Source organism: Tubulanus polymorphus, chromosome 2 (assembly GCF_964204645.1).
Source record: "Tubulanus polymorphus chromosome 2, tnTubPoly1.2, whole genome shotgun sequence".
NCBI lineage: Eukaryota > Metazoa > Nemertea > Palaeonemertea > Tubulaniformes > Tubulanidae > Tubulanus > Tubulanus polymorphus.
Genome location: NC_134026.1, coordinates 256335 through 276107, shown reverse-complemented (window position 1 = coordinate 276107; position 19773 = coordinate 256335). Strand labels below are relative to the sequence as shown.

At 39.8% G+C, this 19773-nt stretch overlaps 1 protein-coding gene across 1 annotated transcript; it reads left to right on the top strand.

The window, feature by feature from the left end:
• Positions 1–1935: 1935 nt before the first annotated feature.
• On the top strand, positions 1936–8590 carry LOC141900850 (carnosine synthase 1-like). The gene is made up of 6 exons (XM_074787898.1): positions 1936–2685; positions 2772–2937; positions 3012–3308; positions 3386–3648; positions 3748–4910; positions 8542–8590. The coding sequence occupies exons 1-6, from the start codon at positions 1936–1938 to the stop codon at positions 8588–8590; spliced, it is 2688 nt and encodes an 895-aa protein (XP_074643999.1).
• The last annotated feature ends 11183 nt before the right edge of the window (positions 8591–19773 follow it).

Genomic DNA, 19773 nt, shown 5'->3' with positions numbered 1-19773 from the left:
TGCCTCCGCTAATACCGTAAAAAGTCTAGCACTTAACACCACCGCAATTACGAAGTTTGAAAATATACCGCATGAAGACTCAACAGCAACCACAACAACACAGTACGCCATGGACGGACGAATGACGTTATCCAACGCAGTTCCTCGCAGCCTAATAATACACCATCCAGCGCGAAAACACGCAATATCAATGGCTTCAACGTAGAACCAGATTTACGATACAGGAGTCTATAACTTCTCCACAGTTTATATCGCAACATACGAGTTGAAAATACCACAACGAAGCTGAATACGGCGCGCTGGAACATCGAGTTCATACATCCGCCATTTAGATCGGTTTAACGCAAATGTCGTCGGCGAATTTCACGATTTCTTGCATGCAGCCAGGTGTTTTGTCCCCAAGGAGTTATCACAAGTCCGTGAGTATAACGATTTTCGCAAGAGGGACAACACCATTAACACTGGCTGACTGCATTACTAACAAAACACTGATACATACATCTCCAGGCCTACGCCTAAACGCAACTGTAAAGTACAATTCAGCTGCGGATCAACTGGTTTCACTCTATTGAAACTAGCCGCAAATGTTATATCTATAAGCACCTAAAATCTTCTTTTACCTACGAGAGATTACTTGATATTAGTGACCCTTGTTTAGTAAATACTTTCAGTAAATCCCGCTGTGGAAGCTACGACCTTATGATAGAAAGTGGTAGATGGACCAGGCCACGGATCCCACGCGAAAACCTTTTGTGTAGCTGTAACCCGAATCAAATCGAAGACGAGTACCACGTTTTACTATGCTGTATCCACTATAACACCCCGAGAAGCAATTTCATTCCCCGATACTATTGGAATAATCCGAGCATTATAAATTCATAGATTTGATGAACACAACCTCCAACAATCTCTTAAAGCGCATTGCAAAATTCCTTTTACAGACGTTTAAGGGACGGAAATTCCTTCCTAGGGTAACTTAAATGTAAAAGATATGTCTGTATATTTCGAGGAAAAACGCCAACTGTAAAATCAATGAAAGATTGTCATATACAAGTATTATAGGGAGCGTTAAAATAGTACTTACAGCCAGTTTTACCGTTTTTTAGACCCCCCCCGCCTTGTACGATCTTGGTACTTATTTCATTAACCCCCACCCCCGACCCGTACGTACATTTTGAAAGACCCCTCTCCCTCAAATCAACAAATTAGACATAACATGACACTTAATCCAACTTAATAGCACTTTTGACCTGCCTTCACTTCACTTACTATATAGGCTAGTATTAACTAAGGATTTCATGAGATAAGGATCGGTTAACAGTAATTCATTTTGTCTCAGACATATGTTTGACGTAATTTTGGATATCTCTCGTCCATTAAGTACGTACATTTGTTTGAGAGACCCCCCTACCAGAAAAGTACGTACATTATTCTTTAACCCCCACCTCTCTCTCCCCATACGAAGTTAGTACATTATTTCTTTACCCCACTCCCCCTAAGGTCGTACGTACTATTAGAACGCTCCCCAAATGACTTTGACGAAATAAATACAATATACATATAATTATGTTCTATCTAACCTTGCAGAATGAATACTTTTAAGTTCCAGACAACCTCGAAAATAATATAGAATATATAATATGTGTCTGGGTTCAAATATAAAAGAGCTTTATCTTTAATGAAATGTGTGGTCACGGAAGGGAAGCAAACCGTGTAAAAAAGACGGTAAACTTTAGAGTACTGTAAGCTAATGACTGAAGTGAGATGATTCAATAACTTTTTTCAAAAGACCTTAATCAGACTTAAGGATCTGCGTGGTGACTGTTAATGACAGTTAGTAAAGTTCAGCTGAAAGATCACGACCGCTGTGAGTGAGTTTCTTACATCAACGACCATTATAGTATCTGCATCAATCTGTTCAAATCAAACATCGAAATGTCTTCAGCGCTGAATGAAATACCTTACTGCGAATGGAACCAGGATGTGAATCTCGAATCTTTAAATTCCGATCAGCAGCGAATGTCTGATGATGAAAGACAACGTGTTAAACACTATTATAACATTCTACAATACACGCTGTATGAAACAAACCATCCAGAAACTGAGGATCGTACGATAATACCCAGAACAAAACTACCAGAAACAGGTATAAATATCGTTATTCTATCATCACCCGTCGAATGTATGCCTGTACTACTGCAAGGTGGCCAATCATGTGCGGGTAATGTACATCTCGTTTTATCGACTTCTTGGCTGTCAATAAAACTAAGTGATCGAAATCCTGCGTTAAAGACGATCTTGCTGCATAAAGCGATATCGATGTACAACGGCGGTGCGAGTTTTCTCGATGTATTCGATCCACCGAGGAGGGTGACTTATTTGATGAATAATTTTAGCGACGATGAACCGGGAATTGCAGATTTCAAGTATGATTTAGATTGTCCGACATCGAGTTCGATCAATAGGAAACTAGATGACAAGATTTGGACACGTATTTTAATGTGTAAAGCAGGAATTAGTTGCCCTGAATCATTAGCATTATGTAACTACGTTCCTCATAAATACGATATACCGGGAGATGTTTGTGTAGAGATACAGGAAATAGATATAAAAACTGACTTGAAGAATGTGGTTAGTGAAAATATACGAAGATTTCTGCAACATCTCGATTCCTCGAATGACAAGGTAATTTCTGTCGTATCTAGACGTTCTAAATTTATCGATGTATTGGTGAATTCTATAGGAGATTTTTCTGAATTTTTTTAACAAAGATTTCGGTGAGAAAATTCGGAATAGCAACGGGTCACAAGGAACAAGTTTCTATCCATAGTGATTCTGATCAGGACAATATCTGTAACAAGGCTGTCACTTTACTGTCGCGGTCTGAGCCGGGAGATTATGTATTAATAGAACGATTCTATCAACCAGGTCCAACAGGTATGTCGAATGAACATGTAAATGATTTATGGATTATAAGCTTTTAGAAGTTCAATAAATGAAATTCCTTTCAGCAGCTGATGGAGTAAATAATCTATCTTTCCGAGTTCGAGTTATCGCATGTAGAGGGCACTGTGATCAACCAATCGCCACGGGTTTCATATGTAGAGTCGGTCGCATAAACGAGCCAATCACCAGCGATAATACAACAGCACAATCGATAGAAACGACTCTACTACAGTGGGGTGTAGAAACATCAGAAATAGATAGAATTAAAAAACAACTGAAAAACGACTCGGAAAACTTGCTACGAGAGATAATTAAACAGGAGAATAATAATGAAAATGACCAAACACAAACAGATTTTATAGGTAAGAAACACTAAAGCCATTTTATTATATGTGTATTTCATTTAGACAAAGGTTTGAATTGTGTATTGTTTTTGTAGCTGCTGACTTCATCTTGGTAAAACGCGATGGTCGCTACTGTCCTATCGGGATCGGGGTTAAAAGCTGTTTAAAGAGTTTGGTCAGCGATCCATTACGTGCATCTACCGACCTGAATCCAGGAACATCAGTGATTCCATTGGTTGAGAGGATGTGTGAAAGATCTCAACTATATACGATGTGGGGTAAAGTGATAGTTGTGATAGCGAAAGGAGGTCCAAGTAAAGCATTCATGTGGGCTGCAGCTAAACAAGATAATTTAAAGGTAAAAGCAGATCCACGCATAATATATTTCAAATGAGGTTTTCTAGTATAAATACCTTCATTAATGGATTAATATACACTGGTACCTTCTATGTTTTAGATCATTCTTGTTGACCGCAAGTCACATGACATTCCAGATGTAACCCGATTTATCGATTATGACTTTACGGATCACACTCGAGACGAGCAACACGCCATCAATATCAGCAAAATACTCGCTAATTGTCGTCTAAAAATAGATGGTTGTTGTACAATCTGGGAAGACTGCATTCGTTTGTGCGCTCACATTTGTGAGTTGTTATCTCTGAACGGTTCCGGTCTGAATGGTTGTAGAATCGCTAAGAAAAAATCATCGACACAAAAAACTCTTTTCCAAAGTCGTAGCGAATATAAACATTTTCCTCAAGCGCGAATTTACGCCGAAAAAAGCGTCGAAATAGAAACCGAACGTGACATAGACGAGGCTTCAATGTCGTTTCCTTGTATCATCAAACGTGAATTCGGAGCAGCTTCAGTAGGAGCTAAACGCGTTCAAAATAAAAACGAATCTAAAACTTATTTCAATCTTGTACAAAAGAAACTGAGCTCAGAAGAAGATTTACCTGGAATTGGGATAAGTTTTGGAACTAGTATGATGATGATGCCGTTTCTAGAAGGAACGGAACACAATGTGGATATAGTTATGTATAAACGTCAGTTGATCGCAGCGTTTCTGTCTGACCTTGGTCCAACTAGAGACGGAAGTTGCGTTGAAACGGGAGCATGTATGCCATCATGCTTACCTCCAGATAAGATAACACAGCTGATCTCCGCTGCTTACCAATGCTGTTTGACAATAGGTTTGACTAGTGGAAGTTCTAGCGTAGGGTTCATGATGACATCATTAGGACCGAAACTGATCGAAATAAATGCTCGAATGGCAGGATTTTACGTGAGGGATTGGATAAAGGAATGTTACAGAGTTGATTTACTGAGATGTGTGTTCATGTGCGCGTGCGCAGTGAAGCCTCACATCTACAAACCTGCCCCTAGTGGACAACTCGTAGGTGTTATTTGTTTACAATCAGTTCACTCTCATATTTGGAATCGAATTGATGAAATCAATGAATTGTGCAAATCTGGTGAAATTCAGTTCAGCCTAATTCAATGCTGTACAGCTAATGATGTTGTCGATACTGATACAGAAAGACCGATTTGTCATTTAGGCGTTAAAACTGATAATTTAGAAGAAGCGAAAGAAAAATTGTTGAAACTTTGCGAACGGTTTGGAATCTCAAACAAAGAATACGACGTTAAAAAGTTTACTGACTTTCCAATAGTCCGTGATTGAGCAAAAGCTGGTGAAATGATTTTATATTTCCAGCCTCCCTTTCTTAGTCTTTTTACTCTTTTCTCTTTTTACTCTTTTTTAACCTTGGTTGCTTATAACTTGTGCTTCATCATTAAATAAAAGTCGAATTGTCGAAATAAAATTCAAAACGACAACGACTCTCGCAGCGGTTCCCGGAGATATGAATTATTTTTTTCAAAAGTTATTTCATTAATAGCTGTCATATGCTAATTGAAGCTTGTGAATAGTGATCCTCAATACGATGCGGTATCTATGATACACTGAATGCAATCTCATAGACATCAATAAAGTTGACTCGAATGACAGTGAAAAATCAGCGCCATAACACAGAAAATCCATCAACGAAATCCGACTTTAATCATTGTTCCTTTTCTATAAGATAGTATTTCAATATTTTCATTTCGCTGCCGGCGCTAAACCTCGATTGACGAACAACATTCGTGACGTCGACATGACGACTGTTGGCGATTGAATCCTTTTTGTCTTTATGTGTGGTGTTAAATTTGTTTGATGTGTTTGTTTTATTTAAGTGTGTCTAATGTTTTCATGTATATAGATTTGATATGGATTTGGATTTCATATTGTATTAGGTTGTATCAAAAATACATAAAGAGGATAATTTTTGTATTCAGAACTATTCAATTTAGAACTGGCTATTTACGGTTATTACTCGCTCACAGTTCCCAGTTGTATATAGTTCTCCTCTAGGATTTGCTCTGGGAATTCGATTCGCCCCAGGGATTTCATAGAGTTGCAGCTAGTCTACGAAGTCAAATGTCATGATATATACGCAGTATCAAATTGGTTTCCTGGATTCACTTGATTCCGTCAGAAAATTATTTAATACCTGTTATATACGCTTTGTGTTTTGTGTTATATGTGATAATAAATGTTGTAACATTTAAATCGATGGCTTAGCTCTGCAATCCCTGGTTGACTTCTGACGCCTCCGTCACGCGACAACGACAACTAAACCGGACAACATGTTTCATGAATATAGGACGCCCGGAACATCCGGCAGTTTAAGGACCAAAATCAGGGCGCGACTGGAGTTTAGGTATCCCAAATGGATGAATATGTCCCCAATGAATCTCTAATGACTTAACCTAACTATAACCCTATTACACGGAAAAAAACCGGTGTCTTCGAATTTGTCGCCACAGGTTTGAAAAGCATTAGCTTCTTCAACTCCCGAGATGACAGACACAGAGCTCGAGGGTGGACAAATATTCAACCATAACCCGGAAGTTATCTGTGATTGGCAGAGCAGTGCCGCCAATCACAGACGCAGTTACATACAACATTTATCACTGCGACACAGAGGGCGCTAGCTGACGGTTGCACTATTATCGGGTGAATATTGTTTTGCTCGCTCCATAGTGTTAACTTCTTTTTCGTGTGAAAATATTGGACGCCTAAATGTTTCACATAATTCCGTGTAATTTTCAATTATATTTAACACCGACGACTTTATTTGCATTGGATTTTCTTACATCGCGGTTTAAAGCCGATCAACTTATGAGCCGGTTTTGAATACACACTTTCGGCAAGAAATGAATGAATTTAAAAGAATATTTTACTGTCGCATTAAACAAATCTATTCATAAGCCGTAAAATGTACGATACATGAACTCGATCAAAACCGAAGCGATTTATTCCATTTTTCGGTGAATGCGAACTTTTGGAGAACAATCGCTATTTTCATAATACGCGGCGCATCTTTTTCCAATAAGTAGAAAGTCGGGTCGTCGTTTGGTTTCGCCTAAGTATATTTTTCCAAAAATTTGTACGGTAATCTTATTCTATCGTTCTTATAATGTAAGAAAATGAGCACAAAAGTAGAAGAATTTGAAAGTAACTTTTGTTTGCGACAGGATCGTCTGTCGATGTTTGAGTTACACTACGGAGGAATAAAGCAGATAAATAGTATTCTTGACGCACCACATAACCGAACCCAACTGTGAGACGGTTTATATAGAGTTCACAAAAAATTCACAATAATCCGAAAAATGTATAGACTTAATTTGTGTTTTAATACACTGGAAAGAGACCGGTTTTACGTGTTGTTTTATGGCTGACATTTTCAGATTCACGCACTGTCAACTTATATTTATTATAGCTACACGAAAATAATCCGCGTTAGTTGAACGAAGTGTTTATGAGATTCATAGTGTGTTCTATACACAATCATTCAGAGTTGGTGACTCGAATTTCGTGTCGAGTTTTATTATAATGAAGCCAATAGCACGCGATGTCACTAGTTACAGATGTAATTAACTAAACCAGTTCTGGACTTTGATACACTGCTGTTTAGTGGTAACCACCAGTTGGATACGCGATTAAACAGAATGCAATGTGCCGTCATTCCCGTACAGCTCGGGGGTTTTGGAAGTGTAATATTTCGAAAAATGCGGTAGGTTCAAATTAAGAAAATGCTTTGTCTTAATCGTTACTCAACTGTGGGTTCAATCTGAACCCATAGTTCGGCAGTTCTCGGTGAAGTCATTACTAAAAGTGTTATAAGGTATAATCATTTTCAAATTTCTCAATGACACACTATATATATATATAGAAGCTCTCTAGAGATTCACCCAAAAATAATTCATTCATTCAGTCGATTTCCGAATGTTGAGAGCAGATTTCAGTTCCATGTTTCAGTTCCGCACTCGACCTGAAGAGAATCATTCAATGAAATAGTTCACTGTTCTCACTTAGATTGCTTCAGTTATTTTCAGTCTATCTTGCAATTCGATCATTTGTAAAAGAAAGAATTTCAATTTGCAGCAGCTTCAATCTTGTCTCCTACTGGTAATCGTCATGTATCGTCATGTATCGTGTGAACGAGTTTGAATTATTTATTACTCGTAGTTTTTCCCATGACCTCGCGACATGTTTCAAATAGTAATTCACATGTCGAGTCTCGAACTTCTCATCATTGAAAAACCAATAAAATACTTCAAATTGATGTCCGTAATGAGAATACTTCAAACTGCTATGAAATAGATATCATCAGTTCACTCACGACATGCGCCGCATTCAGGGCGAACTTCGGTTATCGGAGTTAGTTGACTATAGTCGAACTAAACGAAACCGAATGTCCGTTAGTCGGAACTATGGTCCGGAAATGGTCGACCATGGGATTGAGCGCGGCCGCTGTAGTTCCGACCCATTTCCAAGATGGCCGACACTGTGAAATACGTTACGACCGAAATATAGTGTTTTCGGTTATTAGTTGCGACCAATAGTCGACTAGCTACGAAAACCGAAGTTGGTCCTGGGCGTGTTAGAATTTATTTCGTGGTTGTATTATGTATTCCATAACTATTAGAAAACCACAGTTCGATTAAGTCAATTACCAATGATTTCCGTGATTAAGTTTCATCCATTTTATCTCTTTTTAAGGATTCAAAGGCTCTTTTTGCAGTATTCCTGCAGATGAAAAGGATCAAGTGGAGACGTTGATCTAAATAAACTATCCAGCAAACTTTTCGGACATGATTGTAATTTTTTTCTCTAAATTATTTCTGTTTTTTCGTTTTATAGGTGTAACGATGTAGTAATCGGCGTCAACGGGGAATTCGCCCAAAAATGAACGAGGATATCCATTCGATGACTATCCGACCAAACGACCGGGATATCCCGGCCTTCATCCGCCAGGAGAGCGCTCGGTTATCACAGGCTCGTCAGCAGATTGCAAACCGACTGATTGTACGTTCACGGGGCTCACCGGAAACTACGATAAACCCATTCAACGTCGAGGCGATGACTTTAAACGGCCGGTTAGCTTCTGGACAATTAAACACGCGGCCGAATCCGTCTTCAGTCTCACCGGCAACGAGATCCGACGAGACTTCGACATCGAATAAACTACAGAAAACTGACGCCGCTCACGTGTTACCTAAACGGAAATATTATCCATCGATAAACAATAATAAAACGTCGACGAAGAAGACGCCGAATTTATGTCCTTTATTGCATTCGTTGCCGCAGAGATATTCGTTACGACGTTACGGGACTCAGACCGGGGAATTCGCGGTGACTAAACCGCAGAATAGGACGACTGTGAGACCACCGCCGTGCGGCGCTGCGGGAGGGGGTGCAGCCGCCACGACCGTTAGAGAAAGCGCCCTGAATTGTAGAGCTTTATTTGACTTTCAGCAGTTGGAAATAAAACGCGCTGAACGAGCCAATGATCACGTGCGTCATCCTGCCATGGTTAGAAAAATACTACGCGAAATCGATACGAAAAGTTTGCCGGTTCATGTTCGTATTAAACACTGGTTAACAGACTGTCCCTCCAGACCATCGACACCGTCCAGCTGAACACTGCAGTTAACAGACTGTCCCTCCAGACCATCGACACCGTCCAGCTGAACACTGCGGTTAACAGACTGTCCCTCCAGACCATCGACACCGTCCAGCTGAACACTGCAGTTAACAGACTGTCCCTCCAGACCATCGACACCGTCCAGCTGAACACTGCAGTTAACAGACTGTCCCTCCAGACCATCGACACCGTCCAGCTGAACACTGCAGTTAACAGACTGTCCCTCCAAACCATCGACACCGTCCAGCTGAACACTGCAGTTAACAGACACTGTCCCTCCAGTCCATCGACACCGTCCAGCTGAACACTGCAGTTAACAGACTGTCCCTCCAGACCATCGACACCGTCCAGCTGAACACTGCAGTTAACAGACTGTCCCTCCAGACCATCGACACCGTCCAGCTGAACACTGCAGTTAACAGACTGTCCCTCCAGACCAGCGCCACCGTCCAGCTGAACACTGCGGTTAACAGACTGTCCCTCCAGACCATCGACACCGTCCAGCTGAACACTGCAGTTAACAGACTGTCCCTCCAGACCAGCGCCACCGTCCAGCTGATCTATTACATCATTGCTGAATCTATAAGCAGGTTATAATCCTAACTTTATACACATTTAAAAGATTGAAAAAACTAATTTTTCTTTATCAAGACTTTAAATAGAAATGGACTTTTCGGACTGTTCTCTGGAGACCGTTGTCAGCCACACCCGACGATGGTCTCCAAGAGAGTCCCAATCGTTTTTTATTCTAATTATTGATAAAAAAAGGATTCGTTTCTAATTCTTTAAATATATATCATTGTTTCTATTCTCCACGTCTGAGTGTACGGGCTATTCTACCATAACCTAATCTAGTCTGTTTATATATGTATATATATACACGATCCATGATCTCTCGTCACTTCATGATGTTGATTATCGAGGCTTGTCATCACTACCTCTATATTGTAACTTTTCGATTATTACCAGAAATAAAAAGTTTTTTTGGTGAATTTTTGCAACTCGAAGTCCTTCCTTTCGCATGGCGCTGAGCTTAGCACTGATTTCAACTGAATACATGAAAGTTGGGGATGTAAATGATGTGAAGTGTCGCAAGTCGTAACTTTATCCAAAAGTGGTTTAAAAACCTTAAGACTAGTCTTACGTCGCTACGTAAATTGACTATAGAACAAATCGATTTTCCACCGGTCTCAGATCCAAACTGGCGTCTGTTTTTCGGAGTAAAAAAGCTCAATCGATTCTTACGCGGTTTCTATTTACCTTGCTTTTAGATTATTTACTATATTGAATAATGTTCAAATGAACGTTTTAGTTCTATTTACATAATTTGTCAAGTAGTCAGTGGTCTTTTCAATTCTGATATTGTAATCGCTTTGAGTATTTTACGGCGTAGTTTTGATAAGACACCACGGAATTATGTTCAATCTAAACTCGCAGAATGAATACTTTTAAGTTCCAACCGACCACAAAAATAAGGCATATACCTGGGTTCAAATATAAAAGAGCATTAGTTTCTTGAACTGTGTTGTCACGGAACGGAGACTTACTGTGTGTAATAGTGTTATTGCTATTAAACTGAATTGGTCTAACGACGGTAAACTATAGAGTACTGTAAGCTAATGACTGGTCATTGGTGAAGTCACCTCACCTACACACATACATATACACACTCGTCTTATAACTATCGTATTTACTTATAAAACATTCTCGACGAATATTCAATGAGAAATCCTCGAATTAAGATGAAGGTGGAAGGATTAGTGTGAATAAGGCGATGTTTTATAACAGGTACGTGGAACATAATTCTATTATCAATATTTTCGAAATGACGGGAAAAAATAACGAGTAAAATTTGCCTTAAGCCAAACACATTAAATTTCATACGATATGGCCGCACAAGCACTTTCTTTCAAAAGATGACGCATGGAGAAATTATAAATAGAACTTGTTCAACAGTTGTGTTTTTTTCGAACCAGCGCTCGATTCTAAATAGATAAAAATTATCAGAACCTGTTTCAGTCAATTCTTAACTTTATTTATTCAATATTTTCACTCATGATATGAACCACTCTCTCTCGATTGAAAGTCATCCGTTATTTGACATTTGAATATGTATTATTGACATAGTGGGCTGATATCGATCGTAGAATTAGGTTTCTGATACAGACAAAAAAAGTTAAACTTCAGAAAAAGATTTTCAGTGGTTTTCTATGAGTTATTATGCTCGAACTGGTGTTGTTTATAAAACGGTAGCTATAGAATAAGGCTTATTCACGTAAGTCATTCTGTAACAACTTTTGTGGCTAGAATTCACACGAATCGGGCCAAATGTATTCCGTTATTTAATACGTATATCTTATTTTATACCCGGTTTTTGTTTTGTACGGAATATTTCTTTGTAAGGATTCTTTTCAAGATATACAACATAAAGAAACTAGAGTAGGCCTGTTTGTAGTTAAGAGGACCGCGCACGCAACACATATATACATTGATATGTCGTTCGGCTGAGAGTTATAGTTAATGATTTTATGAGTTTATGATACTTGATATCTATATAACGAATCTATGCACCGGAAAACAATGTTCAGCATTTATGAAGCATATTTCTAATGAGGATTCGGAGGTATTTTCATTTCTATAAACAAAAATCGAATGGCTAATTTTTACTAATTTTGATAGATATCGTTTTAGATACAACCGAAGAAACATAAGATAGGACCTTCGCGTCTGACTATAATATCACCAACCGAAATCTGTTTTATTTTATTTTTTGTCATAGGAAAGCAGTAATTTGGACGAATATCAGCTAATTCGAATGAAAGATTCACAAGTTGAGGGGCCGATGATTTGTTTCGGTGGCGGCCGAGTGTGCATAGTCGAAAAATGTTACTCGGGACCAGTTTTACCCAGGTATGTCTTACCCCGGTCCTGTGTATTTACTGAACAAATAGAAATGATGATGATTCCGAGAGAGTTATTAAATATCCACATCGAATGCTTTCATTGACACTCGTTTCATTACCCTAGTCTCTGATGTATTAGTCGCATCTCTCCCTGGTGAGATGTAACACCCGGAATACTCAGAACCAGGTTACCCATACTCCTAGGACGATGATAAGTGTCTTACCCGGAGACACTGGATTAGGAAGTTAGAACTCATGGCTTGGAATCCCTCAGTAGAACACTAACCACTTGATTTTTGTCGCCATTATCCTCCATTCTGTATATCATTGATTTTGCTATAACAATAATTGATTTGAGCGCTGGGAGAAATATCATTTTTTGGAACATCACCGACTAATCTAGTGGACATGTCCTTCCTCTAGATTCGATTCTATCTCTTCGATTATTAGGATACGTTACGTGTCCACAACCCTTCAATTCATCTTCGTTCGTACCTCATTGGATCATGTCTGCAACTCACTCGTCGTTAATCTATTTTTTGCAGTGAATCAGCCTACAAAAACAAGATGATGAAAACCTGGCAAAGTCTACCACCGCGTAAACAAATATCAGCCAAAGATAATTCCCGGAGACAGTTGCAATCATCGTTGGCTTCGTACGGTCTTGAACTCGAATCAAATTACCAAGACGATGACGAAGATAAATTGAATATCGTACCTAGAGCGCAAACCTCTGCTGGTAATACGGAATTAGTAGCTGTAGATCAGGACTTTCGGTCCAGGCTCCCGGCTACACCCTCGGCCAGTTTTGATTGCGTGTTGACTAGTTATTTTCCTTATAGAAGGTCTGGTTATATCGATCATATGATCAGACAATCTCGGGTAAATTCGGCGCGGGTGATGCTGTGCGACAATCCGGATAATATGACCTTCAAATCTAACAGTCCGGCGATACTTGCCGGGAAATATCAACAACAGAATAGACGCCCGATCACGAGCGATCATCCGCTACCGATCACGAGCGATCATCCGCTACCGATCACCGCCGGTTCACACGAAGAAGAGAACACGTGGGTCGAAACTAAAGAATATACGACCGATCATCGTAATAGATTCTATAAAAAGTCCGGTAAAACTGCGAGTAAAGATAAAGTAAAGGCGGTCAGATTCGACGGGTTCTCAGGAGCAGAGATTTCTCCTTCGAGAAGTTATAATCGTGCAGTAACCGACCTCTCTTCAAACCGTTTCATGAATATAACACCGAGCACTGAAGATGATGAGAGTGACGATGAAACCGTCCCATTAGCTATCGAGTACCGAGGTATCGGAGGATCCAGTTCAATTTATGACTCAATGGACGATAATTTCAGCGCTTTCGCGACCACGACCAGGAAGCGCCACAGGAATCTACCCCAATCGATTCGATCGTTTCAACAAAAATCGCCGGCTCTTTTCGCCCGGCAACCGGAATCTCCGGAATTGGACCATATCCCGTTCAATATCTATCACGGCAAAAATTACAAAGTCATTCCACCGACAATTGAGCAGAAATCCGCGCCCGGTCAATCACGTGATTATGATTTTCATACGGACAAAGTTCTCTCCTATTACATAGCGCAAGAGACAAAAACAGAAGTTCCAACTTACACGCATAAAATACCGGTAGCGGCTGCGTCTACGTTTAACTTTCATTTAGATAATGGAGGTAGACAGCGACAACCCTATACACCCCCGCCTTCGCGTTCAGGTCTGTCGAGACGAGGATTCCGACCGTCAGCCAAAGTACGAAAACCTAAAATCGAAGAAGAAACTACAGCCGATAACGGTGGATCAGATAGCGGCGGGTTCATTAATATTCAAAAACAGTCGGTGCTACATCAACGCGGTAAACAACAACTCCTAGTTAGAAATAGCACTGCGGAGAACGTGAAAAATAAACTTCCCCCCGTGAACGCGAAGCTCTCTAAAGATTACACGTCTCCTTCTTGTGAATTGTGTAGCGATAATTCTAAAAATAGATCCGACCGCCATACCGGAAGTAGTAATGGCGGCGATGTAGCGAGTAAAAAGATAACGACAATAACCGTTAGACTTTAAAAAGAGAAATCGTATCTCGTATGTTGAATCTCGTATCTCGTATATCGTATATTCGGTGATGTTAAATTGTAAATAGCAGAAAAGATAACGCGCTTTGACAGATGGTAAATTTTTGCCGTCGTCGCCGCGTGCGATCTAGAGTTTCGGCTGCTTCACAGTTGCTATAATTAGAAAACTAACTTCAGACGAGAAATGATGATGATTTATCAGTCTAGACTCGTGAAATGGGCGCTCATTATATCTCCATTTCATTTTCTTCCCCGGGCCTTTCTTGACTACTCGGAGTACGGATTTTTTGAAGGAAATATTGGACAGGGGATGGGCAAAGTTGAAGACTAAAAGCAGACGACTCGTAATGCGACGGAACAGGGAAAAATAGAAGAATGATATTTTTCTATGAATTTAATATTTTTATCGTTTAAAGTCTAGAAAGTACTGCAGAAAAAATAATGGAATGAATATTGTTGTTGTATTGCATTGAAATGATGGGAGAAACGCAGAAAAAGTTTGCAAATCACATCGAAAATTCAATCATCATTACGAATACACGGTGATAGTGGACTAATAGAAAATATGTTTAAATCTTATTCGATATGTTCGGAGTAGTTCCGGGGGTCGGATCCGACTCCATGTGTACAATCTCAGTTGACTCGGCCTGAACGCCATTCGAGGTTGTTTCTGTTTTTCGATTAAGGGGGAGAGGTCTTACACGAACCTCGATGGTCGTAGTTCGATAGAGTCTCTGTTTATTAGAAATCTAATTGATGGCTCGGCGCGTTATGTAAAACGTATTATAACTGAATGACAGGCGTTAATTTATCATACTTTACGGCGAGGCAGATCGGATCTAACACCCGACTTAAAGCAACGCCGATGACTTTCTAATCCGGTTCGTGACAACGTCTCTTCCTATTACCGGCTTAAATATTTTTAATTTATAGAACTCCGCGTTTCTGTCATCTGCATGAAACTGTAGATCAACGCGACTCAGAGCGTGAATTATCATCGATACGTCAGCGAGGATACCTCGGCGATGACCTGTACCGGTAGGCACGCAAACGTCTTATCAGCTAATGTTTCTTTTGGCCAGCGAGATTTACACGCTATCATATACAGTTTCAATGATTGATCGGTTTCGAGCTGAAAAAACGCCAACTAAATGCGACGTATACAAGTTCGACCGTACGAGAGAACCTTAACATAGTCTCGATCAATCATCGCAAAGATATTCTTCTTGAAGCGTCAATTGAGGAAAAGCTCTCAATTTCCAGATGTCAATCACTAGTTTTCGACATATATACAGATACGTAGATCGAAACGATGGTCAACTATTTGACACGGATAGCAATCGAAGCCGGCGCTAAATACCAATCAACTCGCTGGAATACTTATGCCTGCTTAATGCTTATATAAAACTAATTTACTGTAATGAATTAACGATTACTTTTATGGAAAATGCGTGTGATTAAAAAGGCACTATAGCTGAGGTTAGTCTGTTCTAAATCCATCCGTACCCGGAACAGACCAAGTCAATGCTGTCCGATCACTCGTCCATGCTAGACGCAAAACTAATAGCAAAGTTTCTAGGAAATGGTTCGTTATGAAAGATCGGATTTGGATCGGTCTTTTTGGTCGGAATGAATAGAATAGACCAATTTTGAACGAACCTTTTTGCAAGTGTGAACTCTTGGTTCGTTTTGGACGGGGCCAAATCTGAATGTTCTTACGCACTGTGAATGCGGTTTATATATACACGTATTGTATATTTATGATGAAATAAAGTTTAATAGTTGATATATCATTTATAAATGTAGTAACCAGTGTTGATGGATATAATTTCGAAACATTTGAATATTTTATGGCCAAGTTTTATGGGTTGAGTTCTTTTTTATCTCTGAACGACCATTAAAACAGGTCTACGAGGATGATTTCTACTGCGCTTAAATCTCTCGAGAAAATTGCTGTCACCGACTGCAGTCCATTTGCCGATGTTGCGCTTCTTAGCTGTCCAATTCTTTTACAAGAATTCTACTTGTTACTCGAAGAATTTGATTCCCGTGATGATTTCGTCAATCAACGTAAATAATATAAGAGCCCTTGAAAAATCCGGAAAGCACGTTCGTATGATTGTATATAATCGTTCTTGGTGCAATATGTTTTAGAATGAAAAATAGTCTTCATTTAACTCGGGTTATTTCTTAGTTTCGATATCGAAAAATATCGTTGACTAAAAGTAGTAACCATTTCTACGAGGCGCAATGCTGAAGTTGAATGTCCTGTGATTCCTACGGTTGATACGTAGATATAACCTGATAATAAGACAATAGTTTCTGAAAGTGTTCATGATTTCTGGATAAATGAAACCTACAGGTTATTTCTGACGTTCTCTGTTCGTTGAATGACCATTTAGCTTTCCGGCAGAGAGCAATCGAAACGCCTGGAAATGACATTTCGGCGATAGATCTGTTAACGGAATGAACGTTCACCTTTATATTCGTCTAGCTGTATCTACACTTGGGATGAAATTGATCTCGCTTGACAAAGAGATATCGGCTAACTAACGAAGCAAAAAACATCAGTGTCCAGTCACACAACTATGGCCTGTGTAGTTTGAGAGTGGCATTAAATCAAAGTAACTCATAGATTGGCTTTAGGAAAAAGATGGTCTGAAGTTAAGAGCGAAGATGGGACTTAGACTGGTCGTAATTTGTTAGATTAATTATAGAACCGAACTGAGCTTGAACTGATCGTAGATCGAGGAACGGGCCCTAAGAGTTAATTTTAATTAGATCATTAAAATTGTATCTATAAATGCCACGATGTAATTAACACCACGGGGACAAACCGAAAGTGACGACTATATGACGTAATCATCTAATACGAAAACTGTGTCTGAAATTCATCTCATCCAAAACGAATCTTTATTTATTTAGAAAACAAATGATGAGTACATAAAAACACTGGGTAAGGCAGGTTTTGATTCATAATACATTTCTTAACGGTGGAGACGACAGACCACAGTCGCATCGGCAGCAGCAGCAGCAGCAGCAGCAGCAGCAGCGGCGGCGGCGGCGGCGGCGGCGGCGTTCACTTATCAGCAATTTCCATAAACATCAACTTGTAACCCGTCTGGAAGTTCATTTCCTTCGCATCATTCGAAAATCTCAAACCTTTCAAATAAAACGGAAATTGGCGAATCAAACTGGTGACTGTAATACATGTCAGGCTGTAGCTGTAGTGAGAATTTAGTAAGAGATTAGTGACAGCTGAACGGATATTCTATCCGTGTATCCCGATCGATTTTCACGGATAGTTCACCCGGGTCGGTGTCTTCTTCAGTTACATTCGAGATGTTTTAAACTAGAAACAAGGATAAATTCTACGAGTGATTTCCTTCTTTCGGGTGATTTGTTATAAACACGATTAGATTCATGTAATTCCATGTTTCTGGAGAGTTGTTTGTAATAGAGAGAAAACCATTGATTATTCGGGAACTCTAGTCGTCGCTTCAGCAATTGATTCTTTTTTTCAGTCACTCTCACCGGTGGTCTCACCAGGTGGTGCTGTAGGTCAAGGCCGGAAGTCTTTCTAATTACTGTCCCTATGCCGCTGTCGCAAAAAAATGAACACACGGATCTGATCGCTTTTGAAAGCGTCGGATCCCTGGTACAGCTCAAGTTCACATCGCTATAGGACATACAGTACGAGTCTGGGTCACGTGTTCTGCAAATTGATTTCCCACCGGGGAAAAGAAAATAGCCCGAAATCTTACGAAACATAAAAAACTTCATCACATATTATTGTAGATGTTTTTTCGGGGATAATCGTTAATTTTTCGCGTCGTCTCGCGATTCTCTTATCTCACTGCTGGCAATGTTATGATAGTTCATGCTCAATTTTCCACAATAATCCTGTCTAATAGGCACCGAGATATTTGATGTTTTTTTTTCCAGTAGATAATATGTCCTTTCGGCGAACAGATAGCATCGGCTGTATTTCCAGTTGTAACCTCACCCGCGGTGGTGATATCCATTCTAAATTGAGTAGCTGCTGAAAATGACGCGCTTTATTTGAGAATGTTACCGATCAAACCGAGACCTTAGATTGTCACGTGATACTTTATCGCCAAAAACCTGTAAATTCTACGTCACTAGATACACAAAAAATACATAATTACAACGTAAATAAATATGATTCAAATATAGCTCATTTTCAATTCAGAAGGTAAATTATTCCTTAGTCGTTTTATAGCTTTTCGACCCAAAGACCATCCTACGGTGTATGCCGTGCACACAACGAGCTGATGACTTGCTGAAATCCAACCACCATCAGGTGTCGTTACATGTCCGGAGCAGGCGGCCGTCATACAGCGGTCGGACTCGAATCCTATTCCCGACGAGCGGCTCTGGCGTCTCAGAGGCAATCTTACTACGTCCCGAGTGGTGCTTATCCGGTCGAGAGTAACGAGATAGTTATTACGAAATAGTTATATCGAGAGAGAGGGAGAGAGAGGAGAGATAGAGAGGGAGAGAAAGAGAGAGAGGGAGAGGGAGAGAGAGCTAACTAGATTAAATAAGTGCTTGCCGAGTCCTACCTACTTCGTTTATACACGACTAAATAAACTCCTCATCAGTGGCGAAAGAAACCGTGATATAAAAAGAACCACCGAGCCACTAGCAAATTGCCAATTCGAACATAACTTCGGGCTATGTTCATCTATTGATTTTTGTCTATCTGGCAAAATTGGCTATCAGAGCTTATGATGTTGATAGGATCTCGACTGGTCGTCAGTTGGCCGCTAGGAATATGTAACGGTAGGGAATATTAATTCCATAAGCTCGTTTGTGAACTTTTCCGAACCTTCCAAAATCAAAGCAACTACGTTATGATGATTACGTGTCGTATATATACAAGGCCATTCAATCTTGACGATGAAGTTCTGAGCCGTGGAAAAAGATGAACGCAATCAGTTTGGGAAAATGTGCATGAGAAAGTTCTTGCCTCTCTCCACCCAGGAACAATGGATTACCCATGATAAGCGCTGATACAGTCTTACTATTCCCCGCTGTCCGCCCATGATTATTTGGATACACGTGGCCTGATAGATGACCTCTGATAGATTACCTCTAATAGATGACCTCTAATAGATGACCTCTAATAGATGACCTGTGGTAGTGACACTGTCTCGCGTGTCACTTTTCCCTTCTCATCGCCCGGGTGAATCTGGGCATTCTGACACGATAGATGAATATAACTGATGGGCATTGAGTACTAATAGGTCGGATGTTACAAGCGAGAGGACCGGATACAGCGAGGGATGTTACACTTTAATAGACATTTAAAAATGTGAATGATGAATTAGTTGAAAGAATGATTGATATAATAGTCGTAGGTTTGAAGTTTCAGTGAACTTTATCCGTTGTGAAAACTTTTTTTTCATTCTTAATT